The 15,242-nt window shown below is 41.6% G+C and overlaps 1 protein-coding gene across 2 annotated transcripts in view; it reads left to right on the top strand.

The window, feature by feature from the left end:
• The window catches only part of LOC309881660 (monocarboxylate transporter 2-like), a 33,093-nt gene extending 23,631 nt beyond the window's left edge, over window positions 1-9,462 (top strand). For both annotated transcript variants that reach the window (XM_082767852.1, XM_082767851.1), the window contains exons 4-5: window positions 4,115-4,978; window positions 7,162-9,462. In XM_082767852.1, coding sequence (XP_082623978.1) covers window positions 4,115-4,978; window positions 7,162-7,448 — 1,151 coding nt within the window. In that variant the 3' untranslated portion in view covers window positions 7,449-9,462. The remainder of the gene's footprint in view (window positions 1-4,114; window positions 4,979-7,161) is intronic.
• The last annotated feature ends 5,780 nt before the right edge of the window (window positions 9,463-15,242 follow it).

Raw genomic sequence — 15,242 nt, 5'->3', positions numbered from 1 at the left:
AGTTCTCCATCTGTGTGAGTATAAATGCTTAATTGCAAGCATTTTTCTTTGATTATTTTGGCTAAGGTACAGACAATGTTTCTTCCACTGCAGCTCGGACATCTGCCTGAAAGCATGACACAATGAGTTCAAAATTGGCTTCTGAGGTTGCAAGGTGTATGTTTTAATGAATGTTCCCTGTCTCAGTGCAGCTACATTAGGTATTGCTACTTTCTGAGGAAGAAAAGTGTGAACCTAACATTTAAAATCAATAATACCAGCCACTATCAAGGTAAATTGGGACAGAAAGTTTGTCTCCTTGCTCTCCTACACCAATATTGCTTTATCAAATCTGCACAGTAGTGAATAAATCCCCAAGTAGGATTCCCTCTCTTAAACCTTGCTCTTTCAAAGGAGAGCCACTGTAGCTAGATAAAACTGTGTTGCATCCGAATGCATAAATTTTGCAGATTCCTTGAAAGAGATTCCAGACACGAAGCGATGAGAAATAAAAATAACCAATGGTAACCAATTCAAAATTTATCGATGCATGGGCTTGCATCATTCTCTGCTAAATAAACATCTAGCAGGTTGGCTCATGCTGGATTAGTACACAGAAACCATAAATCCTTTGCTATAAACATACTTTTTTTTTTTTCTTTTTTTTCTTTTTTTGTGAGCAGAAGGGCTCAGGCAAGGAACAATGCTGAGGGAAGGCACTGGCTTCTGTTTTCTAAAGTACTGTTGTCTAAAAAAGTTCCTGGAGGGAATTTTGCACCCAAACCCGATAGGATTTGTGAAGATCCTGCTCTTTTTGGCCTCTGACTCTTTTTGCAAACCTGGCCCATCTGCCAACTCCAGAGAGTCACTAATACGCATTGTGTATGGTGCACACATAACCCTCATGGCAGCAACAGTACAGGGACAAAGTTGTCCTCGTGTCCCCTCATCTTTAATGCTGCAACGTTTTCTCAGAGCAAGGCACATTTCTTGTTGGAGAAGCCTTCCCCTCCTGCATGCTGCACGAGAGTGGCTGTATGGATGAGGTCTGAGCTAATAACCCATCATTTCCAGGCATGGTGTGTGTGCTGGGGAAGGAACATTAATTTGACAGAGAGAGGGAGATGCTTGTAATCCTGCTAACATGCTTGATGCCTTTAATTATGCTTGAAGTGCTGCTGCTGGTCAGGCCTCACATGGAAGCATTCAAGGGCAATTATGAAGCTGCCTGCTTGTCATGTGGCAGAGACAGGAGTGCTGAGAGAGGAGAAAGCCTTCTGCAGGGGCTTTTTGCTGCTAAAAAGCAGCCTGTAAACATCACAAGTTTTCCAGCCTCCTTCCTAGACTGATGTCAAAGACCGTGTTCATGTAACGCCTTGGGATGGAGGTGAAAACAAGAGAATTGGTACGAGGAGGTCCCCGCCATGGTCCTGTGCCTGGGGCATATTAATAGAAACCTCTTCAGAGGAGCAGAGCAAGAAGTATCTGTTTACAGCAGAGGGATTAGACACGGCAATCTTGCTTGCTTTCTTGATTATGTCTCTTCCCATTTGTATGCAGAGCAGGGGCTGAGCTCTGCTGTCAGAGGCAGCTCTGAAGCAGCTCTGTCCTTGATGTCACCGAGCTGTGGGCTGCATGAGGCACTTCCCTGCATGTGCTGTAAAACCCAGGTTCTCTTCCTTGCTCGTCATTTGTTTCCCTGTAGCTCCTAGAAAAAAGAAATGGGGTGTGCAAGCTGTTGCCCTGGATGGATGCCAGCCTGGATACCTTAAAGGGTAGATATTCAGGCACAGAATATCTTCTTCATGTTTGAGGTAGCAGCAGCAGATTTCAAAGCTAGTTGCAAGCCAATAATGACTGGTCAGAGTTTAGTTCAATCTCCACCAATTAGGCCACAATTAAATAACATGGGATCTAGGGTGAAGGACATTGACTAATGAGACTGGAGTCTTTGCCTCAGCTCTTAGAGTTGAGCATTGAAACACCTGGTAGGGTATTCCCTTGCTAACAAAGGGAAAACAAGATCAGTAGCTACTCTTCTCACTTCTTCTCACTCTTGTAGCATGACTTATTTCCTTCTAATATGAGGGAGATGAATTTAATATAGGGAAGGATGCCCTGTTTAGCACAAGCTTGCTTCTGTTCATGCAACACCACCAATAGACCTCTCTGTTGTATCCTTGGTAAGAAAATATAGTTATTTGTGTAACAATTTCAGTCACAGAAAAGCTACTAATAGGTTCAGAAAACAGGAATAAAATTGATATAAATATTTCCAACTAAAGCCATCCAAAAGCTTGAAGTAAATTGAAATTCCAGTCAGTCAATTTGAAACTCTCCAAATTTAATTAATGGGAAGAGCATGAGGTAATATTAAATTAAATTTGTCTGACTGGCAAATTAATGTTCACATAATAAAGATTTGAGTTGATTATTGGTTAAGTAGGTAGCTGGCATCCAGTCTGATTTTCCTTCTCACGACACGGGGTAGATCCAAAAAAGGATTCTATGAAACTAATGGTTCAATTCCTGCACACAGCTACCAGCCTGGGAAATGAGGAGCTAAAGCAGACTCCTTATTTAAACTAATTCACTGTGCTGCATCTTCTTGGGTGAAAATAGTTCCCATTTCTAAGTGCTGTCAGGGTTATTCTCTAACAACACTGTGCTTTGCCTATGTAGTTCTCAGGCTGGCCCTCCTTACAGGCATGAACAGGCTGTACTTCCCAAAGGCAGGCCCTACCAAATGTATGGACTCTTCAGAACCAATAACTCGTGCTGAAAATATTTCCTATTACAACTAGTTTTAGTGCTGCCATTTTGATTTCTTTTTACTGTTTTAAACTTCCAAGTAATTAAAAAAGAAGAAAAGGAAGCTGAGACTTGGCAAAAATCATAATTGTGCAAAACCATTCAAACTTAAGCTATCCAACATCAGTCGAATTCTGCTGCATCAGTTCGATTCTACTCTATCAGCAACTAATGATAGTGTTCCTTAATTAATTTTGAGAACCCTGACCTTTCTAAATTCTCTTCTGTAAAGCAATATGCCTAATTATGTACTGCACAGTTAAACAAACTAATTATATAGACTAATGAACAAGAAAAAATCTGCGTGACCCTATTTTCAGGATCCGTGTTCTCTGGTATAATCACTTCAAGGATTACATTTCTGCTTTGTTCTAATGTGGCTCATTCTTTCCTAGATGATAGGGTGAAAAATATGTGGCATGATTTTTAAATGTCATTTTGGTGGAGTTCTGCAAATTTAACTTTTTAAGGAAATACTACAAATCAGAGAAATATTTGAAAAGATTATTATATGCTAGTGCTCTTACACAGAACCATAGAAAGCTGATGGCATCACAGCATTTGGTATCTCTTCTTTCAGATTTTACCTGTGCAAAAGAAGCTGATTAGCTGAATTAGCAGTGCGGATTTATAATACCATTTATATATCTAAATGTAATAAAAGTACATTTTAATTAAAAGAAACACTCTAGGGTCCTGTTTAATTAGCATCCTAGTAGCTGTTTTGCTGCATACTTACAGACCTCTTAGTCTTTTGCATCAGACCTGAATTGCTTAAAAAACAGACTGGGAAGGTTGATGTCACCTTTTGGCGCAGGTCTGTCTGCCTGGCAGTAGTGCTGGGTGCCCACCACCCATGGGAGGGTGTGCCAGCTGCAGTTGGGCATGGGAAGGATTTGAGGCAGAACAACCTTCCTCAGACTAGGAGCTGTCATTTTTTAAAATCCATCCTCTCCTCTGAGACAAGGCTGCTCTGTCTGACCAAAACCAGCCAGCATTCATTGAGAGTATAGTTTCAATTTGTTCCAAAGCAAACTCTTTGCAATAATGTTTGCCCCTCAAGAGGTTTACAGCACAAAATGGAGGTTTACGGAGCAGATAGTTCTGTGACCAAAGGTATCTTTCTGGGGCCTGGTTCCCCACATTCTTCAGACGGAAATTTAGTGGTACTTTGAGCCCAGAGTATCATATTGAAGAGCCACCAGTGAACCAGAAGAGCCACCAGTGAACCAATGCACCATTAATTTGCCTAAAACAATGAGCGGGAGATAAAATTGGTGTCAAATCTTTCTTTGTGTATCTCAACTATTTTTCTCTGTTCCAGGATTTGGCCTTGCTCTCAACCTCCAGCCATCAGTGATAATCATAGGGAAATACTTTTTAAAGAGAAGACCCATCGCAAACGGCCTCGCTATGGCAGGGAGCCCTGTGATGCTTTGCACCCTGGCTCCTCTCAACCAGTTCCTTTTTGACAATTTTGGCTGGAGGGGCAGCTTTTTAATTCTCGGGGCAATTTTATTAAACTGCTGTGTGGCTGGAGCTCTCTTCAGGCCCATTGGGGCACCCAAAATCCAGTCAAATGAGGAAGTGAAGGAGGTTCTGAAAGAAGAGGTCACTAAGGATGCCATGGAAATGAACAGTTCCACGAATATCCCTGTGGAGACAAAACCAGAAGAAGAAGAAGCAAAGGACTGTTGTGAAAAAATCAATAAGTACCTTGATTTTTCCCTCTTTAAGCACAGGGGTTTCTTAATTTACCTGATTGGAAATGTGCTCATGTTTCTAGGCTTTTTTGCCCCCATTGTTTTTCTGGCACCCTATGCAAAGCACATCGGCATTGATGAATATTCAGCTGCTTTCCTCCTTTCAGTCCTTGCTATCGTGGATATGGTTGCCAGGCCGGCCACTGGCATCATTGCAAACAGCAAGTGGGTCAGGCCACGGATCCAATACTTCTTCAGCTTCTCCATTGCTTTCAACGGTGCCTGTCACCTTCTGTGCCCCCTGGCTTCTGGCTACAAGGGGCTCGTCATTTACTCTGTCTTTTTTGGCTTGGCTTTTGGCATGGTTTGTGCCATGCTTTTTGAAACTCTCATGGACCTTGTGGGAGCTACCCGGTTCACCAGTGCCGTTGGCTTGGTCACCATTGCAGAGTGTTGCACAATATTGCTGGGACCACCTATAGGGGGTGAGTGTCTTTCCTTCCTCTGCTTCCTACGTGCTCAATTCTTTTTCTACAAAGGGCACACCACATCTGGAAAATGCCATATTTGTCTTTATAAAATCTGACTTGGCTGTGAATTAAATAACTTCACAGGTGACATCCTCACAGTCACAGGTACTGTCCTGTCCATGTAAAGTTCCCTCTCCTGCAGTGTGTGTTTCACCTGTATGCAAGCTAGAATAACCAGCTTGGAAACTGGTCACCCTTAAGAGTGCAGCACAACTAAAACATTTAATTAGGTTCTGTGTTCTGTATGCATTTGGATATATAAAGTTAAGTTCTACCAATTCTTTTGAGTATGACAATATCATAATAAATTTGAAGAAGGTACAGAAAGAAGGTAGTTTAATCCCATTTCCTGGATTTGAGAGTGAGAGCTAGCTGGTACTCTGTATGACACATCTTGCAGAGCCATTCAGTTCTTCATATTACCGTGTAGCTCATGCAGTGTGACAGAAGCAGCTGTATCCTCTTGCTTCTAAGAGATTCATTATTTAATTAATGACAAACAAAAGAGGATACAATTTAAAAATGACCGCTTTCTGAGTTATATAATTTTCTGTGTGGAAGATTAACTTAATGACCAGAGACTGCTAATGAGGCCAAAAGAGTGCTATGTAATAATCAGTAATATTAATTTTGTAGGGTTTTCCCCACTATTTTAATAAGCAGCAAATTTATTGGTTCTTTGGCATTTTAATAACCTACTGCAGGGTTCTGCTTTAATGAACTAAGTAAATTGTTCCCAGTGTGTTTTATGACTTTATCTTATTCTCAAAGGAAAAGAGGCGAGACTATCCTACTGTTGAATTTTCCAACACTCTACTCATTAAAACTCTCATTGAAACCTATTCAGGAGACCTCTAGGTCATCCTGATTAGCAGAAGGGGAAAAAAACATTGCAATTAGCATTTGGCTGATGTTTCACCAGTAACATGAAAAACAGTACATCGAAAATGATGTACAAAGACATGTAGGAATGATTCAGGAAGAAACAGTGACCAAAACCAGTTAAAAGTTATTTTTTTTTCTGTGATCAAGAAATCTATTTGGTGGCTATAAAGTCCCTTGTTAGTGTAATAGTGGAATAATTAATCATCAGCTTTTCAGCGTTAAGGGTCAGTCAGGAAGTAATTAAAGGTCCCTCATTTTAAGAAGGAAAACGTATTCCAAAAAGTCAGAGAGGTAATGGATGATGGGCCAGTTTCGAGGAGGACTGTCTGTACAATGAAGGCCAGGTTAGGAGTGTGTCTTACTTTAATTAGGATCTGGGATGTTAAGAATGGTCCGTGGTGCTCCAGTAAATGGGAATTAATGCTCAGGATCATAATCCCAACAAGATTTGCATTACATTTTGACATAATGGAGAACAGTGACATTTCAATTAAGCCGTCTCTCTTCAATTACTCTGTTACTCCGTAGCAGAGGCATTAACCTTTGAGAGGAACCTGTCACATTTGTCTTGGCATTGAAATTATCTGACACTGACAGCATCATCTTTGCTTTCCTGGGAACTAATGTTTTCCAGTTCCACACAGCACCCTTTCATATTCAGACCACAGGTATAAATGCAGAAAGGGCAGCCACGACCAAAAGCTGGGTCCCTTCTGATGCTAGTGAATGACCCGTGGTGGAATAAATTGGTGGGTCTCTGTCAGGAGTCTGAGACAAGACCCAGTGGCCATGTGCCATCTCACAAAGCTCTTCCCGAAAGCTGCCCCTTTTGTTGGCAGCCTTGGGACTAGCGAGTTGAACGGATGTCCTTTTGTACTTGGATCACTGAAGACAACTGAAAGACAGTCTGTGGACTCTGTGATCAGAGGACTTAGTCTGCATGTAAAAAATAGATGTGCCTGAAAAGCCTGCACTTTACAATGTAGATTCTCTGTCCTTTCCATTTTACTGTACAAATTTTAGGTAGTGTTACCTACATCGATGTTAACTAACCACAGGCTGTAAAGTGGAGCATGTGTGAAGTATTTGCAGGATCTGAGCACTTGTGGAAGAGATCAGAAGTACAGAGAATGTTTTATTTTATCCTACAGCCACGAGGGTGTCCCTTTATAGTTAGGAACTCAAAACACAGTATCCTTGCCTTCATCGTCTCTCTCTCTCTTTTTTTTTTTTTTTTAATGTATCTTTTACAGGAACACTTATCGATACCTTTGGGGACTATAAATATATGTTCATTAAATGTGGAGCTGTGATGGTCCTGGCAGGAACATTCCTGTTCATCATGAATTACTATAATTACCGCATGCTTGCCAAGGAGAAGAGAAAAGCAAAAGAAGAGGACCCTAAATCTGTAAGGACAGAAAGTGAAGGCAGAAATAACTTGAACAAAGATACTGTACAGGATGGACCTGAGCTGGAACCTCTGAGAGAGGAACAAGAAAGACTAAAGAAGGAAGTGAATGGCACAAATGAAGTTTAAATCTGTTCTCATGGGCTGAACAGGAAATTACTTCTGTGTTGCTTAAGTTGGCACTAGCTGTGAAATCACACTAGGTTTTTAATTTTTGCCCTATGCTCTGTCATGTGAATCCTCTTCTTTGTCTTAAGAGAAGACTAGAAATGAAGCTGGGATACACAGTGCAGTATCCATTCACATACCAAAGGATCTGAACCATTTTTCTTCAGATGTTTCCCATTTCCCAGAGGGGTTGTATAGAAATGTAATCATCAGTCCTACTCCAAGTACTACACTTCTATGCAGTGGAAAGACCAATAGCCATCAGGGTCAGCGCAGAGCCCTTCCACCAGTGTGAACGGGCTTTACACTGAGCATTGTGGTGGCTGGGTCTTTTCACCACGCAATCCAAATGCTTAGACTGTCTTTGACTGCAGTATCAAAATTATCCCAGGGATTTGGTGCTGCCTTCCATGGCCAGCTGTGCTGTGATTGGCACCTCTGTCTCATGAAAAAGCAGAAAAAAGTAGAATAGACCTTATGCTCATGCTAGAGCCACCTGAGCAGAACGAGGGCAGTACCTGTCTGTGCTGGCAGCAAGACAGCCTGTCCTTGTGGCTGGAGTGTGCTAAGAAGGAGCTGACTTGGGGTGGCTCCTCATGGCTTGACTATGGACTTTCTCAGGGACCTCTGCACTTAGCAAAATGCCTTGAGAGAGGTGGCATTATGCAGGAGGGCAACATAAGGCCAACATGCTGCAGGAGTCTTTCTTCCAGGTTGTTTCAATGTACAGGGCAGAAACTTAAACTGCTTAAACTTTGAGCAGCATTCATACTGTGCAAATTCTTTATTTTTTATTTTTATTTTTATTTTTTTTCTCTAGGAGGTTACACAGTCCTTATTAACCAATATCTGAGTGCCTTACATTTTTTAGCATGCTTTTTCTTCACAACACCCTGGTGAGGCAGTAAGTGTTGTTGCTGCCAATTAATTGTACAAATGAAGAAGAATGAAGAAACGAGAGGCGTGGAGAAACTACGGTCATCACTGCATCCGTGAATAAAGCTTAGACACTCTACAGCTGCAATGGGATCCACTGCCCTGAGCTGGGAGCCTCAGCCACCTATGAGAGGAAAGATATTGTCAGCTGAGGAGGAGAGCTGAAAGCCTGCCAGCTGAGCACAGGCATCCCACTGCTAGAAAATAGCACGCACCACGGAGAGGTGTGCATTAAACCACAGCCCTCTCTGCAGTGCAGCCTGCCTACTTGGTGTGTTGTACTACTCAGGCTTAGTGATTTAAAACAGTCTTAGTGCCGCAACCTTGTGCGACTCTTTTTCCTAGTTTTGTTGCATCCATCCTGGGTGGAATCCAAACACAGCTGTCTCCTCCTCGTTTGGGCCCAGCAAGTCACCACCCAGTGCTGGTGCTGCTGTGCCTGGCGGCCTCGTGCCATCCTGCTGCGTGAAATGAAGTTTCCTCGGGTCAACAACACAGAGCTGGAGCAGTTGTGCTAGATGTTGATCAGGGAAGATCTGGGCTCAGCCAGCACGCACCAATGTATTTTATAATAAGCAGCCATTGCCCGAGAGCCATGGGTGCTGAGCATGGCATCATGTAGACGAATAATCCGCCTTTTGTGGATTTAGCTCCAAATGACAAGGTAAAAACAAGGATTTTTGAGGCAACTGACCCAAATCTGTCAAAACTGTCCATAGGCCACTTATCCCCTTTCTTTTCTTCAGTGGCACCCATATGTGATTAGATGATAGTGTCTTTTTTTTTTTTTTTTCATGTCTTTGTCACCTAAGAACTGTATTTAATTAAAATTTACATACATGCTATGAACAATGACTTGTAAAAATCCTTCCACGCATACACTATACTCTAAAAGGTAAATCACTTATGTCTTTTTGTACAAAACTTTTCTAGTGAAGTCTTTTTTTTTTTTTCCCCTAGAGGATAATGGTCTCTAGCTATTGACATCAGTAACCTTATGTTGTATCTTGTATTTTTCTAAAAAAAAAAAAAACAACAACCGAAATCTTCACAATATATTTAGCATTATGTTGCTGTGTTTTTAATATTCCTTATTTCTGTCAAATATATCTATAATTGCTAAGTAAGAAAGGCGTTGATAAGAGGTCCTGAACATTTTCTAATGCACTTTCTGGAATCTTTAGTACACTTAATAAAACTCTTCTAAAAAATGAAGTGAATTGACATTTGTGCACTGTGATCTGTAGGGTAATGCTGCCTTTTGATTTGGTAAGGAACTTAACCTTATAGGGTTTCTGGCTCCACATACATGGTAATAGGACTCTTGATCATAGCCCCTTATTCCAGGGCTACCACCAGGAACCCACTCAAGCCTTTTGCCATAGAAACAGGTACTACCTTTAAGACTACAGTACTATTTCTATCACATAGGAAGCCAGACTATTTTAATACAATTTTGGACATTAAGGCTGTTTTTCAGGGTGGGTGGCCTGCCTTTTCCCTGTCACCCTGCCTTCTGTCCCCACTGTGGGGTCAAACTTCAGATCACATCTCCCTGATTGGTGCAACGATGCCAAATAACTGTGTACTTTTAAGCATATGAGTAGCTCCAGAAATGCTTTGCTGAATCAAATCCCATGAATTCAATACCTTGCAGGCTCAAGCTATAATCCAGGCTTGGAAAAATCTCAAACTTTGCTAAGAACATTTTCAGTTATTAAAAATGACTGTTGTAATATAAAGTATCCATTAGAGAAAGATCTTGTGAAGGAGTAGACGCTGCCTTTGCATCTAATTTAGTGATTTGAGTTGTAAATTGGACACAACATTGTGTACCTACATGCATGGTTAAGACTGGAAAGCATCTGTGTAGGCAAGTCAAGAGGTGTGAGTGTTGTACCATGAACATATGTACTGGGCACTTGGGGCACAGTGGAGATATCAGCCGTGCAAGGCTGGTTGCTAACACTTTCATTGGAGTGCAATTGTTAGACATCTTTTACATTTCATTAACTTGTGACCTTATTAGAAGTGATTAGAAATTGTTCCCAGGGTTGCCTGAACTCTACAAGAGCCTGGTTTTGATGCTGAACCATCGCTCCCAACAACCACAAAAGAAGCCAACAGACCAAGCAGAAACACGGCGCCCACCACAGCCTCATCCTGCTGGTGAAGCACGTGTGGTGTTAATGGGGGTATGTGACAAGTGCCACAATTTGAGTGTAGATTTACATGACATACTCATTTCTCATTTATAGCTCCCCTCACTTTTTCCCTTCCCCGAACTTGGCATTCCAAATCTAAAGCCATGGAGGAGGAAATCAATATGTCAACGTTTACAGAGGCAGAAGATGTTGTCCTTCCTACCTCCCTTTTTAAAAGGACGATAAAGCAGTGACTGTGCTTCATGATGGAACAGTTCCACGCCACTAGAAGGTGACATTTCATTACACATTGTGCCAGACTCTGCCACACACAGTGTTGTTGTGTTCTGGGAAAGGAGCAATGCAGAGTGACTGAGAGTTTTATTTTATATCGCTAATGAAAATCTTCAGTGGGGTGATATCCAAGAGGATACTTATATAAGTGATATCCAAGAGGATACTCATATCCAGCACTTAAATAATGGAGCGTAAAACCAGGCTTTCTTGTTAAGTGAGCTCAGGAAGGTGCAGTTTTCAGTCTTGTAACCACCACCAGTGTGTGTTTATGCCACTCTGGGCAGTTCTTCACGTTCATCACAAGCAGAGCTCACAGGCACGAAGGGGAAGGATGTTCATTGTCAACACGTGCAATGAGAAAGCAAAATAAAAGTGGCCTCCACTGAATGAAAATAGTGAACCATGCCCAGAAAGTACAAAACACATGTGGAGGCCAGAGAGATCTGGAAACACAGCAGAGTTGAGGTAGCTTGATAGTATTGATGTTAATAACAAGCAAACAAGCAAAGAAAGATAAAAAATGAAGTGTCAGTTTAGCACCCCCCTTCCCTCCCCCAGATCCCTAAACCAGCTACCATATATATGTGTTTGAAATGTGTAATCATGTTAGACAGCATGAGATTATTCAGGACAGTTCCCGTGGCAGCTGACACCAAATTTATTTGGCTCTGTTCAGAAAATGCCTGGTAGACAATACAGGTGCATTCAGATTACATTGAGAAATGAATTTAAAAGACAACTTTCATGCCCTCCACAGTGACAGTGACATTGACTATAAAACAGTATTATTTAGACTTATCAGAACCGTGTGAGAGTGTTTTGATGACTGACATTCATAACTGTCAGCCGAGCTTCCCATAGCAGCAATACAGCCCAGAAACAAAGAGTCAATCTGCTGTCTGCTTTGGCACTTACTGAAGTATCGCCGTGCTTTTGTTTGTGTTTGGGGAGAGGATCATTTAAATTCTGACACCAGAAAAATGAATGTCTATAGGAAAGTGGGATCTTCTTTGTCACCAAGGTCAAGGACCTGCTATCACAGGTAATGGCATGATGTAATTTCTTTTTGAAAAAATGTACAATCCATCGTCCTGCAGCACCAGGCACCCACCAAAATTTGACCCTGCTATGAGATCTGTGTCCACAACCTTGGTTTGTCTGCAAAACATGTATATGCTTAGACAAGCACAATCCTGCATAGCTTCAGATACCCACATATCTGTAATGTTACACCCATACACATGGATTTTAGCCTGCCCATCAAGCTGTTCAAGAGGACATTTATACAAGGGAAAATTATGTACCTCCTCTTTCCAAAAATGAAGTCAAAATAGACACATAAAAAATCAAATTTATTTATTTTTTGTTTACTTATTTATATGTTACTGCTTTCTGAAACATACTCTACATCTCTTCAGCATTACTAATGAATTTGGACTGAAAATGCTTCCTCTAAGTGCTCTCCTTTATCTGTTACAAACTACCTTGTTCAGGCACACTAACTTCACGCTGAATTTGGCTGTCACGGTGCACTGTTTCTATACTTTTTAGAAGCTTGTTTTCCCCTATTTCAACATTTCTGAAACTCTACAAAGTCAATTGAAAGTTGTAGATCATCATTTTGTCAAAAATCAAGATAAAATTTTGCTGGATAGCATTAGAAACACTTGTAACAGCACAAGCCAAACAGGGAAGGCTTTGGAGGGGCAGCACCGTACCTCCTGCTTCAGGGAGGGGGGACTCATGGAGACTCCAGCACAGACACTTGTGGCTATGCCCTCTAAATATAACTGTGTCCCCTCCCATGTTCAAAAGATGCATTTACATTTTGACTTGTCTTAAAACCAGTGACAGATATTTGGCCATAAGTGGCTGCAGCAGCTGGCTGTCCCAGCTGCCTCGGCTCTGCTGTCTTTTGGAAGCAAAGGGTCCTTTAAGGCTTATTAAAATCACACCAGAAGCTCACATTTAGCCGAATTAGTGTGTCCCAGCCAATGCTGTGGGAAAGGTTAGGGGAGGTCCCAGCAGGCCAGGATATAATTTAAAGCCTCTTGGTGAATGTGGCTCTGTTTTACTTCTTACTTAATAAGGAACACATGCCAAGCAGATTTAAGGAGGGTAGAAATAGGGCTACTGCTACAAGAGCAGCTAAGAAGCATCTCTAGAAAGGATGAGGGTGTCCCTCAATGCATGACGGTTGTGCAAATTGCCCATAGATGCTGCAGAGGCCAAAGTCTGTATCACTTTCAAACTAACCAGCTGCTGGACCTGCTGGTATGAGCACCTTGGCTGGTATTGCCCCCCTTCACACCATGGTCATCACCGGATGGGCCATTTTTTACCAGCAACTTCTCCAGCCCACGAATTTGTCATTTTTAACACCAGGCTAAATCTATGGGAAGAGAAATGCAGAGAAACACAAGCTCTCTGTAGGCTCTCCAGAATGTTTTAGACTTTTGCCTGCTCATTTTAAAGGTGTCCCAACAAAATGTGTTGCATGAAGAAATTCACACCTTCTGTGGGAACACTGCTGTTTTGGATAGGCACCAACAGGGAATGTGTTTCTGCTTCCTGGTCAAACCCATCCGTTTCTGAGGAGGGGAAGATATTCATTCACCAAAGCTGTCAGCTTTCAGGCCTAATTCTGAGTGAACTCAGACACATCGGCTTCCTTATGCATCCCGAATTCCCTTTGATGTGCAGAGCAGAGTCTATCAGTGTCTGCTGCTAGCAGCAGAGGCACTAATACAGCTGCAATTAAATAAATAGGGACAAGCACTTCCCTCATACCACAGACCTTGACATTCCCTTCATGGACAGATGAGATCCTTAAGTAATTTTTAATCAGCATGTAATCAGCCCTGGCCATTAGTTATGCCATCTGATCACAAACACAGCTCCAGACAGAGATCCTGAGGATATCCAGGAGGATCCATGCATTATTAAGTGAAACAACCACAGACTGTATCGCCCATTACTACTACATATAGTAAGTGCTTGTTGAGCAAACTTGCCAAGCCTAATTATCTTCCCAGCTGACTACTGTTGTTTTTGTTTTGTCCTTTTTTTTTTTTTTTTTTTTTTTTTTTTGGCATTTGTACAAATCTAATGGAAACCACAGCAGGCCTGGCCTGCTCCTGCAGAGGCAGCGTGAGGAAGGGAATCTCTGATGTGCTTCAGACTTCCAAGAGAGTCCCTATCTTGCATGTAGATGGTGTGCACCCACATCCCAGCCTCTCTCAAACAGACCGGAGGAAAAATCCACAAGATGAGGCCTTGAAAGTATTCTGAGCACAAATATTCCTGCATGAGGTGTTGTCCTCCAGAAAGTCTGTCAGGAGTCTGTCTGACAAAAGCACTAGTGGGTTGATGTGGGAAAGATGAATGAGTCCTCATACCTCATCCAGTAATTTAATAAAGAAGACTGTTCTGATTAACTAAGACCAGATGCAAAACCTCCCTGCTGCTCGGAGGGTGGGCTACAGCCATATGGGGCTTCTCCTACAAGGAGTGCAAACATCATCTGTGTTATGATACTTACACAGAGGTCCATGAGGAGGAAACACCACTTCTCTGGAGAAAAGCCTTCATTTGGAGACTTCTGCCAATGGCAGGGCTTGGAAAATCACAGACATCCAGAAGGCTGGTGTCCTTCTCTCACGGACCTCAGCATTTTGGAAAACAGCCCTACTGTTTGGGCTTTATTTTTTATTATTTATTTATTTATTTCTAACGAAAAAGATTATGTGTGCGATGCCTAGAAATATATTGAACAAATTTACACAGTAGATGTTTGTCCTCTGACTTACCTGTTAAAGATATACTTTAAAATACAGTATTGTGTACACTACAGTATAAAAGCCCAAGGATAATTATACCATCTCAGCTTTCAGCTAGAGGAGATAGCAATTACACACTGTATAAATAGACTTGCAGAGAAGCAGCTTAGTAATTACAGTGTAACTAAGTTGTAGTTAATTTACTTATATTCTGAAGTGTAGCTAAAGTTAGTAGTTAGAGCCAGCACATGATGAAACACTAGCAATATACTTACCTTCACACAGTGTATTATTTTTCACCCGTATCTATCATGAACCTAGATATTTTCCAGGGATTAATGATAGGCTGTGAAAAGTTGATAGCCTGAAGTTCAGCAGAGAGCCATTAAACTGGTCTGGTCATTAATCCCTGGAAAATACCCTGCACCAAGGTTGTTATAAGGTGAATATGGAAAATAACTTTCCACACATATTGACTTTTGTTTTGGCTGTTATGTCTTGGGCGTGTAGGAATAACATCCCAAATGCAAGTGGCTCTTTCTCCCTTGTATTTGGGTGTGCCTTACAGTAGAGAAGATGAATCCTCCCTCAGCTCTCCT

The sequence above is a fragment of the Aythya marila genome, assembly GCF_965140915.1.
Source record: "Aythya marila genome assembly, chromosome: 10".
Lineage (NCBI taxonomy): Eukaryota > Metazoa > Chordata > Aves > Anseriformes > Anatidae > Aythya > Aythya marila.
Note: the sequence above shows the minus strand (reverse complement) of the source record. Positions and strands in the feature narration are given on the sequence as shown.